At 41.0% G+C, this 16939-nt stretch overlaps 1 protein-coding gene across 3 annotated transcripts in view; it reads left to right on the plus strand.

The window, feature by feature from the left end:
- Positions 1–16939, plus strand: part of plekhg5b (pleckstrin homology domain containing, family G (with RhoGef domain) member 5b) — a 59712-nt gene that overhangs the window by 15744 nt on the left and 27029 nt on the right. The window contains exon 1 of one of the 3 annotated variants that reach the window (XM_056732971.1): positions 3424–3580. The exons of 1 other annotated variant lie outside the window; for it this stretch is intronic. In XM_056732971.1, coding sequence (XP_056588949.1) covers positions 3539–3580 — 42 coding nt within the window. In that variant the 5' untranslated portion in view covers positions 3424–3538. Of the gene's footprint in view, positions 1–3423; positions 3581–8802; positions 8848–16939 lie in introns of those variants that run through there. One more of the 3 variants, XM_056732972.1, reaches the window with a different exon arrangement.

Below are 16939 nucleotides of genomic sequence, written 5' to 3' on the forward strand. Positions count from 1 at the left end.
CATCTGCCTGTTTGGGTCGTATTGGACGTCCTGTTTTCTTATGACTTCTCATTATGGAATCAGGGTTGGTTGATCCAATAACTGCTTTTGCAAGTTCAACTACATTTACATTTAATGTAAATGTAAATGCAACTAGCAAGTTTATTGTAGTCGTTTTGTGGTTTTAATCATTTTAGCGATTGTCCTTTAAATGCGAGAATTTAGAGACCCTGAAAATGGTTTGAGGTCACAGTTTTGATCAGCTATTCAGACGTCAAAATCCGTGTAAGTGTAGCTGATTTTGCTTCTCTTTGCACGCATGGTTTTGCACTCTCCAAATTCAATGTGTGTTTTCGCTTCTCACACGCCGTCTGAGCGGTTTGGGTCTGCACCCCATCATTGTCAATTTCCTACCGATTTTTCCCCACAGATTGTTTCGCCATTAAATAACCACAAAAGCAAAAACTCAGCTCAAAGGGACGAGGTAATGTCTCGCGAGCGGGTGATTTCACTGTTGCATAATGGCCGTGGAGCTGTGGGAGAGTGTGTGGTGAGGGTGGATGTGGGGAGGGTGCAAAAGTCTGCCGGTTAAAATAGGATAATGACTTTCAATGGAGAGCGCACAGAGTGTATCTGATTGGTGCGTGTGACCTCTGGTCATCAGTCTATCATCCATCACAGAAACCGCACATTTGCAAAAGGTTTTATTCAACGGATATGACGAGGGTACTGACTTTGTAAATAATGAGGTTTTCGGATAAATGGCTAGGCATTCGTAGTTTACAGTAAGATACCTAAATCTGATCAAATCTGATGTTATTATTTGTATATTCATCCAGATTCACATCACAGTGATAGTTCCAGATAACACCAGTTGTCTCAGGAGGAAGTATTTTTCACCTTTCCCTCTGTGAGGTATATTCCTGGTAATAAGGTGTTGCGTAATACTGGTTCTTCCGAAATGGATACCTTATGCTTATGTTGAGCTCTGTGAAAAGTTGTTAATATATAGCAAGATGACTAGATGTTGTGTCATGGACTTGTTGAGATCTGTGACTTTCATGAGGAAGTATTGTGGGGAAAAATGCCATGACTTTTATATCGAGGGTGCAGTTTTTTATTGGTTTTAGTTGTCTAATATTAAAAAATCTAAAACCTGCTTTCCGTAACTTTTCTGTTATTATTTATTAAGCAAGTACAACAAAAATTGAACTCATACTTAATCAAATTCAATTATTTGTAAGTTGAGATATCGGGTATGTTTTGCCATGTTACACAAACTGCCATTCGATTTAAACCCATTACTTTTTATAAATCTTGTTTATCTATCTTGCTTAACTTTTTATTTTACTCTATATTGTTGAATGCTTACATTTTTTTATATGATGTTCTTTATTTGTAGTATTTTAAGGTTTAGTCCAAGTTATAATTTTCTATGTTTCCCATTAAAATTAGTGCCTTTTTCTGCTGTAAGACAAAATTAGTAAATGCTGACTTCAACTAAAATAAACATAAGTATGTTAAGTAAGCTGTATTTTTATGTTCCAAACAGAAATGGCTGCAAAGAAATTTTAAATTAAATTATAATTCATATTATATGAAATTATAAACAAGCATTTGTATGTAAATGAAACCCAAAACAATATTCAATATATTATTTATTGAAAGCGGGTGAAATAAATTTTAAATTTTGTGCCAGGTGTTATAAACCATATCACAGCTGAAATGTGTAAATGAATCATCATATTTTGACAAGAAGGGCCATTTTGTGTTCAGATGTATGTCAGCTGCATAGAGGCACTCGTGCTACATCTTCACGATTGCTTTGCTCGGAGCACCTGAACCCCTCAGGTAATTGTATTACTGCTGTCTGCTTCTTTAAATATAGACTCATTTAATTCAGGGAGACGGCGGGGAGTGATGATTGAGCGTCCTGCTGAGGGATACTATTCCCCAAACACACACACACACACAAGTTCACTCTCTTATTTACAAAGCTAATTATAAAAGACTTCAGTGGAGATAAGTGTAGTATAATGCTAAAGGAACAGTGAGTTTTTCTTTGGTACCTGTGGAACTTTAGGTTGTTTGTCCGCATTGTTGTACACACACAAACCGATAAAACGTGAAGTTCACTTTAAAGGTCCAATGTTAATTTTTTTGTGCTGCAGAATCTGTATTATATTTTTTAGAGGTCGAAAAGTACACACATATTATACTGAAATACAAGTACTACTACTTTGATAAAAAGTTACCAGTCAGAAAATCTACTCAAGTAAAAGTAAAAAGTAGCTTGTTTAAAATTTACTTAAAGTAAAAGTTTTGAAAAGTAACTTAGAGGGAGACATAAAAACATAAAAACATAATAAAAACATAAAAATGAGATCATAAAAAGGTATACAAATTAGCCATCTTGCAAAATAGTTACTAAGTGCCGTGAGATTTATAACTTAAATAGTTATGCAGATCTTCCAGATTTTGCGAGGGCTATTGTTATTCTATGAGCAGAATGTCTATTTTACCCTGAGTTTTTGTTTATCTTAAACCACAAACTTCATAATTTGAAAACCTTTCTCTTGTCAAAGTAATATCATTTTATTGCAATTTTGCACCCCGCCTAATCCATAAAAACATAATGCTGATGTAACAACAAAACAAAGCACTTCTGAACAGGGATGATTTTGTTAGAGGGAGTGATGTTTTATGACGTACCGTGGTAAATCTCTGTAAACTTCAGCTATGCTGTCATCTGTTTAGGGTTTCAGAAGGATTTACCTCTGTTCTTTTTGAACGATTTTTCAACAAATTCATTTTTTGATGGTTGTTATATTTCATTATGCGAGAAGATGCATTTAGATTATTGGTTGCATGGAGCAACAGTATGCAGTTATGCTGTCAAAATATTTGACCAATCGGAGTCAAGTATTCCATGTTTTATAAAAGTGTTTAATATTATTAGTGTAAGTAGTTAACGTGATGTGCCAAAAACAAATGTTTTCACACATTTATGCGATGACAGATATGTTTTTCTCTTCCTCAAGAACGGGATTAACATGAATTGATTTTCAGATAAACTTCACGTGAAACTCTAATTGTAGGGAAGTGAATGAGATGAGACACATTGGATGAGAAAGTGCTGATCTTCATCATAGCTAAACAATCATAGTGAGATGAAAAGATGGCTTTTTGTGTATTTCGTATATAGGGGATGGTGGTGTTGTAAACAGTCCAAAGTAATATACAGGACTGTCAAAATGATTATATCTAAGGCCCCTATCCCCCCCAAACATGCATCTTCACTAACGCAGACATTTAAATAGCCTCACAAGCACAGCTCGGGGCTATAAACAACACCCACGCTTGATGAAATGACACACAGATATTTTCCAGGGGATAGAAGCATTAAGCATCTCATATAACATACCTGCCCCTGACCAAACACACACAGACAGACAGGCTTACAGAGTTATTAGATTGAAAGTGCAGCGGTCCAGCAAATCCTGGCACAGACTGCCGGAAGAACGAGAAGAGAGAACATCAGTGTGATTCAAAGAGCAACATGGATATATGCGGATCTACATGCGACTCTGACCTGCTGCAGGTGATGTCATGGGCTTCAGGTTATTTCTTTAGGGTTTGTTTGCACTCTCCATCGTCATTTGTTTTTCTAAATTAATCTTCTGTCTCGCCTACTTTTCTTGGTTTTTATGAGACGCATGTGTGCCGGGTGCGTGAGGAAGCTAAATTGTGTGGATTTTATGGCTTATGATGAGTCGCTGGAAGAGTTTAAACTTGTAATCGTAACTGGTACATACAGGTTTAAACTGGGGATCAAACTGGGGATCGAACAGGGCGGATATTTTGTCAGCATTTTTTAAAGTAGGTTGCGCTCTCTGGTGTAGTCCACTTGGAAAAAATGCATTTAGCAACAAAATATAATAGAGATAATGGGTTATTTGTGTTTTGGTGATTATGGATGTACTTTATGGTATAATATAACAGTTAATGGTACATTGTTAATGGCTTTTTGAGTGACTTCTTTTACACTCTTTAAACACAAACTTAATTGAAAATGTTTACAGTCACATTAAAACAACCTTGAATAAACCTATTTTACTCTACCAGCAATTTTAAGGTGCAGTGCGATATATCTTTATTTTTATACATGTATATTGTATTATGCCATTATTTTGTAATGCTTGTACATATTGTTATGCATATTTGGAAAAAATATTTTAATTGCTATAAAATTACATTAAGTCATATATACATTATATTATACATACTATTCTGGCTGCGGTATGAAGATTAACTATTGACAAATTACTGTAATGAGATTTTCCAAAAAAAATTGTAAAATCATTTGAGAGTTGTTGAAAGTGTGCTTCGTTTAAGACAAATATATATTTGTTTCTTCTCTAATGTAGTAGTTCACTATAAAATTAAAATTTCATAATTCACTCACCCACATGTCATACAAAGGCGTCTCTTAGTTTAATTCTTACTATCGAAAACAAAGTGAGGCTAATGAGCAAAGCTTTCCATGGTTCTTCTCCATTTAATGGACTCTCAATATATTTATTTAAAACTATATATTTACCTGGTAGGGTCTCCCAAGGCAAACAGGTCCTAGGCGACGGGTCAGACCAAGAGCGGTTCAAAATAACCTTATGATGACGACAATATCGAGGACCGTGACGTCGCCCGGCATGGCGCAGCCGGGGCCCCACCCTGGAGCCAGGCCCGGGGTTGGGGCTCGTATGCGAGCGCCTTGTGGTCGGGCCTTTCCCCATGGGGTCCGGCCGGGCTCAGCCCGAAGGAGCGACGTGGGGCCACCCTACCGTAGACCCACCACCTACAGGAGGGACCGTAAGGGGCCGGTGCAAAGTGGATCGGGTGGTAGTCGAAGGCAGGGGACCTCGACAACCCGATCCCTGGACGCGGAATCTAGCTCTAGGGACATGGAACGTCACCTCTCTGGCGGGGAAGGAGCCGGAGATTGTGCGTGAGGTTCAGAGATTCCGACTAGAGATAGTCGGGATCACCTCTACGCACAGCTTGGGCTCTGGAACCACACTTCTCGAGGGAGGATGGACTCTTCACTACTCTGGAGTTGCCCAGGGTGAGAGGCGGCGGGCTGGTGTGGGTTTGCTTATAGCCCCCCAGCTCAGCCGCCATATGTTGGAGTTTACCCCGGTGAACGAGAGGGTCGTTTCCCTGCGCCTTCGGGTCGGGGGTAGGTCTCTCACTGTCGTTTGTGCCTATGGGCCAAATGGCAGTGTAGAGTACCCGGCCTTATTGGAGACTCTGGGAGGGGTGCTGGAAAGCGCCCCGACTGGGGACTCCGTCATTCTGCTGGGGGACTTCAACGCCCACGTGGGCAACGACAGTGACACCTGGAGGGGCGTGATTGGGAGGAACGGCCCCCCTGATCTGAACCCGAGTGGTGTTCTGTTATTGGACTTCTGTGCTAGTTACAGTTTGGCCATAACGAACCACCATGTTCAAGCATAAGGGTGTCCATCAGTGCACATGGCACCAGGACACCCTAGGCCGGAGGTCGATGATCGACTTTGTAGTTGTTTCATCTGACCTACGGCCGTATGTCTTGGACACTCGGGTGAAGAGAGGGGCGGAGCTGTCAACTGATCACCACCTGGTGGTGAGTTGGATCCGATGGCGGGGGAGGAAGCTGGACAGACTCGGCAGACCCAAACGTACTGTGAGGGTTTGTTGGGAACGTTTGGCCGAATCGCCTGTCAGAGAGATCTTCAACTTCCACCCCCGGCAGAGCTTCGACCAGATCCCGAGGGAGTCTGGAGACATTGAGTCCGAGTGGACCATGTTCTTCACCTCCATTGTCAACGCAGCCACTCGGAGCTGTGGCCGTAAGGTCTCCGGTGCCTGCCGAGGCGGCAACCCCCGAACCCGGTGGTGGACACCGGAAGTAAGGGAGGCCGTCAAGCTGAAGAAGGAGTCCTATCGGGCCTGGTTGGCTTGTGGGACTCCCGAGGCAAATGACAGGTACCGACAGGCCAAGCGGACTGCAGCCCGGGTGGTTAGGGAGGCAAAAACTCGGGCCTGGGAGGAGTTCGGTGAGGCTATGGAGAAAGACTATCGGTCAGCCTCGAAGAGATTCTGGCAAACCGTCCGGCGCCTCAGGAGGGGGGAAGCAGTGCCCTATCAACACTGTTTACAGTGGAGGGGGGCAGCTGTTGACCTCGACCGGGGATATCATCGGGCGGTGGAAGGAATACTTCGAGGATCTCCTCAATCCCGCCGTCACGTCTTCCTTTGAGGAAGCAGAGGCAGAGGGCTCAGAGGCGGACTCGCCCATCACCCGGGCTGAAGTCACCGAGGTAGTCAAGAAACTCCTCGGTGGCAAGGCACTGGGGGTGGATGAGATCCGCCCTGAGTACCTCAAGTCTCTGGATGTTGTGGGGCTGTCTTGGCTGACACGCCTCTGCAGCATCGCGTGGCGGTCGGGGACAGTGCCCTTGGACTGGCAGACCGGGGTGGTGGTCCCTCTTTTTAAGAAGGGGGACCGGAGGGTGTGCTCCAACTATCGGGGATCACACTTCTCAGCCTCCCCGGGAAAGTCTATGCCAGGGTACTGGAGAGGAGAATCCGGCCGATAGTAGAACCTCAGATTCAGGAGGAACAGTGTGGTTTCCGTCCCGGTCGTGGAACACTGGACCAGCTCTATACCCTCTCCAGGGTGCTGGAGGGTTCATGGGAGTTTGCCCAACCAATCCACATGTGTTTTGTGGATTTGGAGAAGGCATTCGACTGTGTCCCTCGCGGCATCTTGTGGAGGGTGCTCCGGGAGTATGGGATTCGGGACCCTTTGCTAAGGGCCATCCGGTCCCTGTACGACCGGAGTAGGAGCTTGGTTCGCATTGCCGGCAGTAAGTCAGGCTTGTTCCCGGTGCATGTTGGACTCCGGCAGGGCTGCCCTTTGTCGCCGGTTCTGTTCATAATTTTTATGGACAGAATTTCTAGGCGCAGCCAGGGGCCGGAGGGTGTCGGGTTTGGGGACCACACGATTTCATCTCTGCTCTTTGCGGATGATGTCATCGTGCTGGCCCCATCAGACCAGGACCTTCAGCATGCACTGGGACGGTTTGCAGCCGAGTGTGAAGCGGCTGGGATGAGAATCAGCACCTCCAAATCTGAGGCCATGGTTCTCAGTCGGAAAAGGGTGGCTTGCTCACTTCAGGTAGGTGGAGAGTTCCTGCCTCAAGTGGAGGAGTTCAAGTATCTGGGGGTCTTGTTCACGAGTGAGGGAAGGATGGAACGGGAGATTGACAGACTGATCAGGGCAGCTTCTGCAGTAATGCAGACGCTGTACCGGTCTGTCGTGGTGAAGAAGGAGCTGAGCCGCAAGGCGAAGCTCTCGATTTACCGGTCAATCTACGTTCCTACTCTCACCTATGGTCATGAGCTGTGGGTCATGACCGAAAGGACAAGATCGCGGATACAAGCGGCCGAAATGAGCTTTCTCCGCAGGGTGGCCGGGCGATCCCTTAGAGATAGGGTGAGAAGCTCGGTCACTCGGGAGGAGCTCAGAGTAGATCCGCTGCTCCTCCACATCGAGAGGGGCCAACTGAGGTGGCTCGGGCATCTTTGCCGGATGCCCCCTGGACGCCTTCCCAGGAAGGTGTTCCGGGCATGTCCCACCGGGAGAAGACCCCGGGGAAGACCTAGGACACGCTGGAGGGACTATGTCTCCCGGCTGGCCTGGGAACGCCTCGGTGTCCCCCCGGAAGAGCTGGAGGAAGTGTCTAGGGAGAGGGAAGTCTGGGCATCCCTGCTTAGACTGCTGCCCCCGCGACCCGGCCCCGGATAAGCGGAAGAAGATGGATGGATGGATGGATATTTATTTAGGTTTCTTGAAATGAGTAATCGGTTTGTTAGACAACACCTTTATTCATTGGCTGGTGTCATGTAGAGCATTTTGAAGCTTCGATGAAACTGAAATATGGACCTTAACCAACAGACCCCTGTTGAAGTCCATTATATGGATAAGAACACTGGAATGCTTTCTATGACAATGGTAAGTGAATTATCATGAACTTTTTATTTTATACTCCTTTAAAGTTGAATGTCTCTGGCACGTTTTATCAAAACAACCTTTACGACTTAATTTTATCTAAATGTTATTCAAATGTAATATGTAAATGTTTCTTTTTATCTAAATTTGTATATTTTATATAATTTTTTCTTCTAATCTGCTTTCATTTGTAGCACTATCCTACAATGCACCAGTCTCTTCTCTCTTCCCTGCAGCCTAAAGAGAAATTAATTAACTATATCCAATTTAAGGCAATAACCACATTGAACTCTCACATGCATCGCATATAGTCCAATTATCCCAGGTTTTCCTTATCTTCTGTCAAATCTATAAAATGGTTTAGAACCTTAGTTTCTGGGTAATATCATACAATGTGCAATATTTCATATTAAAATGGGTATTATATATATATATATATATATATATATATATATATAATGCACAATATATATTTCTTTTTTTTATTTTATTTTTACATATATTTAACATTGTATTTATATTTACAAGTGTACATACTCTTGTCTTGACTACACTGGAATGGAGTTGGCTCTTTTAATTTCAGTGTACATGTACAGTGACAATAAAGGAATCTATCTAATATTGACTAGTGTCCCTCTTCGTTCACTTCCTTCTCCCCCCCTCCATTTGCGTCTCCTTTCTTCAATTCCTCCCCTTAAGCTATGGATAGCAGTGTTGCGTCAGAGCAGCACTTTAGATGTCTCTCTCTCTCTCTCTCTCTCTCTCTCTCTCTCAGACTCTTGACAAAGTTTTGAGTTGAATACAGGCAGCTGCTGGTGAGTTCCACGCTTCTCTTCTTCTCCATGCTCACATTCGTTCACTTGTTCTCTTGTCTGCATGTGTTTTTGTTTATTACACGGATATGGAAAATAATGCTGTTTTATCTTGTACATTTCTGCTTAAGTCATTAAGCAGATTATATATGAAATGTTGACGACTGACTTTAGGAGCCATAATTCCAAAGCGTGTTAAAGCATGTCTTACTCCATGCCTATTTGAAACAAAAGTTTTTCTTTGTTTTACATTCCTAATTTGATGGATGTACATCAACTTTCTGTTAGTATAATGTTTCATAGACATCAGGTTTAAAGTTCTTTATAGACAGAATTGTAATTTGTTTGTGGTTTGGTTTCATAAAATGTCTTGTTTTACCCATTGATGGTCGTTCAAAATTCTGTCTCGAACATTGTCATGTATTAATTCCATATTTATCTTCATAAATGATTGTCCAGGTGTGGGTGTTTAAGCGCGTTTGGTTTTTAGACGATGAGCTTATTTTACATGTTGAAACACACACTAAATTGGAATGCTTCTTGCGAAAAAATCGTTTGGAGCGAGGATGGGCTTATCCTCTATCAGTTGGCAAACTTCGAGCCAAAAGCAGATTTTCATGGTTCAGTAGTCTTCATTTGAATGACAGAGACTTGTTACTTTGTCCCAGTGTGTACAAACTCTACGAGGCAACCCCTGAGTAAACTTTGCTTTTTTCATGGAAAGTGATTTCAAGCGGTTTCAAGGTTCTCAATGTGAGAGTCATTCGAGGAAGTTTCCACAGTGACCAAATATGCCTTTTATTTGTTCAGAACGCAAGCGTGGAAATCCCACACCCCTGTGGATTGACTCAGCTTTGACATGGCAAACAGAAGTTGTGATCTCCTGTTTTGAGTGTATGTCTGTGTGCCTTTGGAGAAGATCTGTTTCATGAGGAACATCTAAAAGATGCAATGTCTTTTAAAGTTCACCTGAAAAAGACTTTTCTGTCATTTCTCCCATCCTCGTGTTGTTCCAATTGGTATTCGTTTTAAAAAAGCATCCAAGATGTTCCACATAATGAAAGCATAAAGAGTACCTCAGAGATGAGGCATTTTTGTATGCAAACCCCTGAAGCGAGATAGCATTTTTAGGACTTCCAGTTCCATCGCCAAAAGTCTATGGGTTTTTTGATTGGGGTTTTGGTTAATCACCTGAAATAAGGTCTATGGTTGACATACCTCTAAACATAGGTGTAATTTGCGTGTGGGGCAGGTGGGACATGTTAAAAAAACTCTACATGCTGGTTTGGTATGTTTTGATGCTGGTTTGTGCTGGTTTCAGCTGGTCATGTGCTGGTTTAAGCTGGTCCTTAGCAGGTCAAGTGCCGGTCCTTAGCTGGTTCAAGCTGGTCAAACAAGCATCAGAACATACCTAACCCAGTTTATGCTGTTTTTTTAAACAGGGCCTTTTCACTTTTTGGAAGAAATTAAGAAATGCTTGCGGAAGGTGTGTATCGTTTAGGGGCCATTAACATTTAAAACTCGTGGAAATGCAGGATGCACTGCCTTCTCACCATCTCCCATTGCTCACACGCGTAAGTTTTATTTGCGGAAGACAGAGAGCCGCGACTTCAGAAACGCGGCCATTATAAAAAGGGCGCACATTCCCCACTCGTGGTGCTTGCTTGTGCATCTAATGTCCAAGCACAAAAACACATAAACCATTGAGCAAGTAACATATTTAGTCATAGGAATAAACTGTTTTTAAGCTCAGTGCAACACAACAGCCATGTGACCTTCCCTAAGTGACAGTTTGGGAACCACATACTATGAGAGCTGGAGGCAAAAAGCAGAGTAGCCAATGGACTTTATATGCTAAATATTCTCAACGAGTTCTTATACAATTTATTAAAGTATTGTTTTATCATCTCTGTCCCCACCACTTTTTAAAGTAAAGTTACGTTACTGCCTCTAAATATTTTCACAATTTATATCTATGACATAAAACACACCAGTTATAACCCGCTTGTGATTTTTTTAAAACCTTTATTGTGTCCACGTTTGCTAACACGTTGCTAAAAGCAACTACATCAGAGCAACTACATACTGTTTGTCCGAGGCTTGGTGGTGGTGACATTGATATCGGGCGACCATATTGTAGTGTGTTTATAGCCTTGTGTTGGCTTTTTACTTCTGCCGATTGTATTTGGGTTTCAAAAATAGCAAATATTTTGTCAATCTGTAAAGATGATCTTGATAGATAAACTGTGTTAAAATTAGTGGAATTAATCTACATTAATCTACATTAAAATGGCACATTTGAATTCTGCCGAAGGCATTCAGAATATGTGTGCTACCCAAATAATGACTAAAAGTAAGTCTTTGAGAACGGGTGTCTCAAGCTAGGTGGCGCATTAGACCAGGGGCTCATCTCCTGTTTCCAAAATGCATCACAAACTGCTTGAGAAAGCTGTTCTACTATGATAATTGGTGATGAAAATAAATTATGTTCAATAAGATGTACTTGTGTTTACTTCTGCATTAGCTAAAGGATGCTTTGTGTTTAGGTGGTACTTGAGACTGGAAGAGCTCCTACAGTACATTTACATTTAGTCATTTAGCAGACGCTTTTATCCAAAGCAATTTACAAAAAGTTAGGGAGCAACAAGCGATATGTCATACAGGAGCCATAATACATTAGGTGCCAATACAAATTTACTGGTTTCAACTAAAGCTAGACCACTACCTGTTGAGAGAAAGTTTTTTTTTAACCAATTCCGCATTGCACATGGTGCAAACAACCTTAGTCTTTTCGATGTTTCCATTGGGAAGCTTTTTAAAAATAAATTTTCCCTGAAGCAATGAAGCCCTGGTCATGAGATGACGAGGCGGCGCGAATGACGCGAGTTATGCGAATCACGCGAGTTGAAAAATCTCGTTCTCGCCCGGTACAGTGCAATTCAGCTAGGTATACATCCGAGGTAAAATATAAAGGTGAAAGTCATCATAGCTTGCATAGTATAGACCCAGCTCGCAACCCAACTTTGAGAATAGATTAACGGCGACATCTTTTTTTATCGCGCGATAAGAGTATCACGTTAACGCCGTTAACGGCCCACCACTTGTTAAAATCATCAACATCATAGATTATAATTTTTTTTGTCTATGGGAAAAATGCATGGTAACCAGCGATGCGCTAACTTCCGGGTTGGCTTACAAAAATACGTCATGTCTGAGGTACTCTATTAAGTACAAGTATAGGACGTCTCCAGAACCAAAAGCACTATAGTATTGTATGTGACTCATGTAAAAACCATATGGTTTAAGACTAAATTAGAAGCTATCATTATATACTGAATATTTTACTTTTATTCTATCTTATATTCACACATGTACATTTAAACATATTAAATTACAGTAAGATAGAGTTGACTTTGGTGATGCCAAACGTTTTGTGTGTGTTAGCAGCATTGTGTAATACTACATCTGTGTGGTCTCATGGTATTAAGAGGGCAAATTCTGACCATGGTCACTGTATTCTGATACACGGATCTGGCCTGCTAGTGCAGTAATGCGTTCCTTAATTTTAACAGTTCCGGCTGTCCGCTGACCCAAGACTGTGACCCATCAGTCAGTATCCTCGCTCTGCATTCTTTCTTGTTTCTTGCGTCTTGGTCATTGTCTGGAAAGTAATTTTGTTATTATATGACAATATAAGCAAATGTACATACAGAAAGCTATTTTGCAGAAAAAAGGGCCTGACTAGTCTTGCCTTTTGGATATAACAGTTGCTTAATGTTACCATTTTAGGAGTCTTGATGATCTTTTGAAAAAAGGTTCGGATTTTAAAGTGCCTACACAATTGTTTGGAGGTGTAAGGGAATATTTAAGAAGGTGTGGGGTGTATAAATTGTTTCTCTTCTATACCAAAACATTCATTTCGCCCATCTTAAACTTATAACCATATGGACCCATTCTAACAAATTTTAATAACATGGCTTTCTGTTTTTAGCCTCGATTAAAGAGAAGGAAAACAAAGTGTAGAGCTAATATAACACCGCCTTGGTCTGCGTAAATGCTTTTTATCTATTTTCTTTTAATGTGTATTTTATGGGCCAGACGCTTGTCTTGGAGTCACGGGTTGGAGCGGGAGGGGGAGCGTGGCACTGCTGTGTGCTGAGGGATCGCTTTGGTGCTGAGAAATTAAAACAAACGGCGACGCTTTGATTTCACTTCCCTCATTGGTCGTCTGTCTTTCTAAGCACACAGAAGCTGAAAGATGTTTGGCGGTCGTTTCAGTTGCGTAATTGCTCATTCACGTAACGGCCTAACCACACCATGTGTCTGTGTGAAGTTCACAAAGAATGTTAAAATAACATTTAAAAGTAGACAAAATACCGATTCAAGTGCATTTTGTTTTTAATTTAAACAATATGTTTTATTTTTTGTCAATGCCCAATACAATCTCACTATTGTTACTATTTTTACAAAGTGTCTAATATATATACATTTATAGGGACAGTTCACCCAAAAATATGAATTCTGTCATCATTTACTCACTATCTTGTAATTTCAAGCCTTTATGACTTTCTTTCTTCTGCAGATCAAATATGTTGAAGAATGTTGATAACCAAACAACTTGCATTAGTTTTGTGTCCATACAATAGCAGTGAATGGGTACCACCGTTGTTTGGTTATCAGCATTTTCAAAATATCTTCTTTTGTGTTCTGCAATAGAAAGAGAGTCATAGAGATTTGAAATGGCATGAGGGTGAATAAATGATGACTGAATGTTATTCACTTTAATTTGGTAGAAAACTTCTTTTCCACCAGTGATTGCATTATTGTTTATTTTTCTACTATTCATTTTTGTATGATTCACCATATATTCATTTGTACCAGTTACACATTCATGTGAGATCAGGCTGTAATGTTTATTTATTAAAAGTTAACAAACTTACAGTTACATTTATGCATTTGGCAGACGCCAAAGCGACTTACATTGCAAGATACTATACATTTGTTTCTGAGTATGTGCAATCCCCAGGATCATGCCCATGTCCTTGGCATTGCTAGCGCCATGGTCTAGCCACTGAGCTACTGGTAAGCTCAAACTTGTTTAAATAACAAATGTTGGCTAGTCTTTTAATGGACAGGTTTAATTCATGCTTTAAAAATTCTCAAAAGAAATAACAAATTAAAGGCGGAATAGGTGATTTGTTAAGATGATAACTTTAGCCTTTTAGCACTGAAATCATGATCCCGCCCTCCATGCGAATCGCCGTCCAAGCCACACCTCCTCCAAAACACATGAACGCGCACAAACCAGAAGCTCGTAGATCAATTCCAATTAAGTCATGTCTCATTCACCAGTGAGAACATGTTAAAGGACAAAGTAAATAACGTTACTAGAATAGCGAAAACCGCTAATGTTAACAACAGCTTTAAAACTGAATAAGAAACAGACTCTGTGTAACGATGTATTACATAAAGGTCCACAAACTACATAAGCAATATAATCGAAACCCATCCAAATCTAATCATAACATGTACCTGTCCAGAAGTTACCATGGCATCATCTTTGAAACCATTGACTCCCGTAGTTGCTCGGAGCGTGGAAAAGCAACACTGATTATAATCATACCCGTCAACACCCCCGTTTTGACCAGAATTTTTAAACCTCCAGTGCAAAATACCGAACAGACCAAGCGTCAAACCCCCTGAAACCCCTGTGAACCATCCATCAAGGACCAGAATTTCTGCTTTTCACTTCTTTGCTAATTAGATGTTTTTAGTTGTGGCAGTTTTTAATGGTCTTTATTTGTTTGTCCTTGCACAAATTTAACAAGGGAAAAGTTAGGTTACAGCTGTTTACCTGCAATTCTCATGCTATGTCTGCAGAGCATATGTGACTGCGCTGATGACGTATGGTGTCTGCATGAACCGCACCGAGGGCAATGATTGGACAAAGTTTTTGGTCCTACGCCAATACATTGGTATTTTTATAATTGTATATCACTTTCCTTATTGATTCCTATCATGATGTTAAGAGACTTCCAACCAGCAAAACAGGATTACCTACTCAGCCTTTAGACAAGCAGCCAAATCTTTACGGTTAGTTTACAGTAGTTTTACAGTAATCTTCATGGATTCATTTTTTACTCTAAATGGGAAAGACATATGGCGAGACATGAATCATTCTTAATAGGAGTCTGGGTGTGCGTATGTTTAACATACAGTTGTGTTTATAGACATCACAAGCATCAGACAGCTCCATCATACTTAGATTAAGACAGTTAAGTGATGCAGACGTCCTCATATACAAACACACACACAGTCACCATGATGCATTCATGGGTTGAGATAAACCGTTTTTTTCATCTGGCTAGCTTATGGGTAAATCAGTTAGTGACTCACTTTTCGCTGAAACCAATCATGATTTCCAGCTAAATTTAGATTGGTTACAATAAAAGGGAAAGAAAAATCTTGACATTAAACCAATGGCGATGGGTTATTTCGTAATGTTTTTTTTACCGTAATGGTGACTCAGTAATTTAGTTAGAAAGCGATTGTGATAAGTCAGTTTTTCCCTGATCCTTTTTTGATCTTTGTCACCTTCATATGAAAGCAGGAAACAAGCAAGAGATGATAAGGGGAAGTAATAGAGATTAAACGTTGCGAACCAGACTCGAAGTCGAACAGTGAATTTGTTAGTGAATGTCAACTCGTCACTACACCACGGCTCTGGTGCATTTTTTAAATAAAATGAGGGTGAGAGAGAACAGAGAACTGTGGGAAACGCATTGAAACCCGTTCTGTCAGAGATGAGGTTGTTAGCTGTTAGATGAGTTTGATGTTATCAGGGTGTGGACATTGCTAACAACATCCTTCACGGTCACCTTTAATAACACTTCATTACCAGCTGTTTTCAGGGAGTGTGCAAGCACATGCAATTGTATGATACCGTGATGCATGCACAATGTAAATAAAGCACAAGCACGCTATTGAAAATATCCGCCCTGGCTGTGTCACTCCACATAGTGTTGCTCAATTTTGTAAGATCCATGTTTTCTGAGAGTTTCATCATATCCACTTAAGTTACGTGCAAGCTTCCCCCAAAAAGAAAAATTCTGGCGTCATTTACTCACCAGCTTTTCATTTCAAACCTGTATGACTTTCTTTCTTCCGCAAGACACAAAAGAAGATATTTTGAAGAAAGCTCATAACCAAACAACACTGAACCCCCTTGAATTCTATTGTATGAACACAAAACCAATGCAGGTCAATAGGATACGGGTTAACAACATTCCCTTTAACTGCAGTTTGCGTTTTCTTTATTTCTGTGATATTTTTTTCGTGCACTTCAAAAACAACAAGGCCCTCACTAAAATAGGGATTAAATATTGAAACATTTAATGGTGTGAAAGGGGGATGTCGAGAGAATGAAAATGTGTGTTATGTAAAGCGAGTAAGCTGTAAAGTGACGGATGAACGGTTGTGCTCAGGTTTGTGATGGATTAATGCAGAACACTGCGCTTGACCTTTGACCTGAATCTCCTAGCACTGTCTATACAGCACCTTCCTTGACCTGATGCATACTGGAGAATATTTTTGTTGTGTATAGAATCCAGTACCTGTTTACATTGGGCACCCTTCACACCCAATGATCTCTGACGTTGAGACTTGAAAATAAAAGCTTTTTCATATCAAGGATTAATTGCTTTAAAGATTATTGAGGGGAAAACGAGGAAATTAAATGATTCACGGAGCACGGATAATGTGGTAATCCCAGGACACACTTTGGTAAATGATAATGGATTCTGCTATGTGCCATAATTTATCTTGATCTCAGTTTGACATCATTTTACTTCACATTCCGTAAATATAGGTATGTAAAGTAATCAGCATTTTTAGGTATGAATCAAAGATGGTATGTGTTTAGGTTTAACTGCAGTTGAGATTGTAAGCATGTTCTCGAAGTGTGGGTGAAGATATCCACTGGTGCCACGTGGCCCTGAATTTGATAAGCCCCAGTGGACACTTGTGTGTATGCGTTTATTCACAGCTGTCTGTTTCTGTGCTGTACAGTCAGACACACACCAATCACATCTCCCCT

Source organism: Triplophysa dalaica, chromosome 20 (assembly GCF_015846415.1).
Source record: "Triplophysa dalaica isolate WHDGS20190420 chromosome 20, ASM1584641v1, whole genome shotgun sequence".
Taxonomy (NCBI): domain Eukaryota; kingdom Metazoa; phylum Chordata; class Actinopteri; order Cypriniformes; family Nemacheilidae; genus Triplophysa; species Triplophysa dalaica.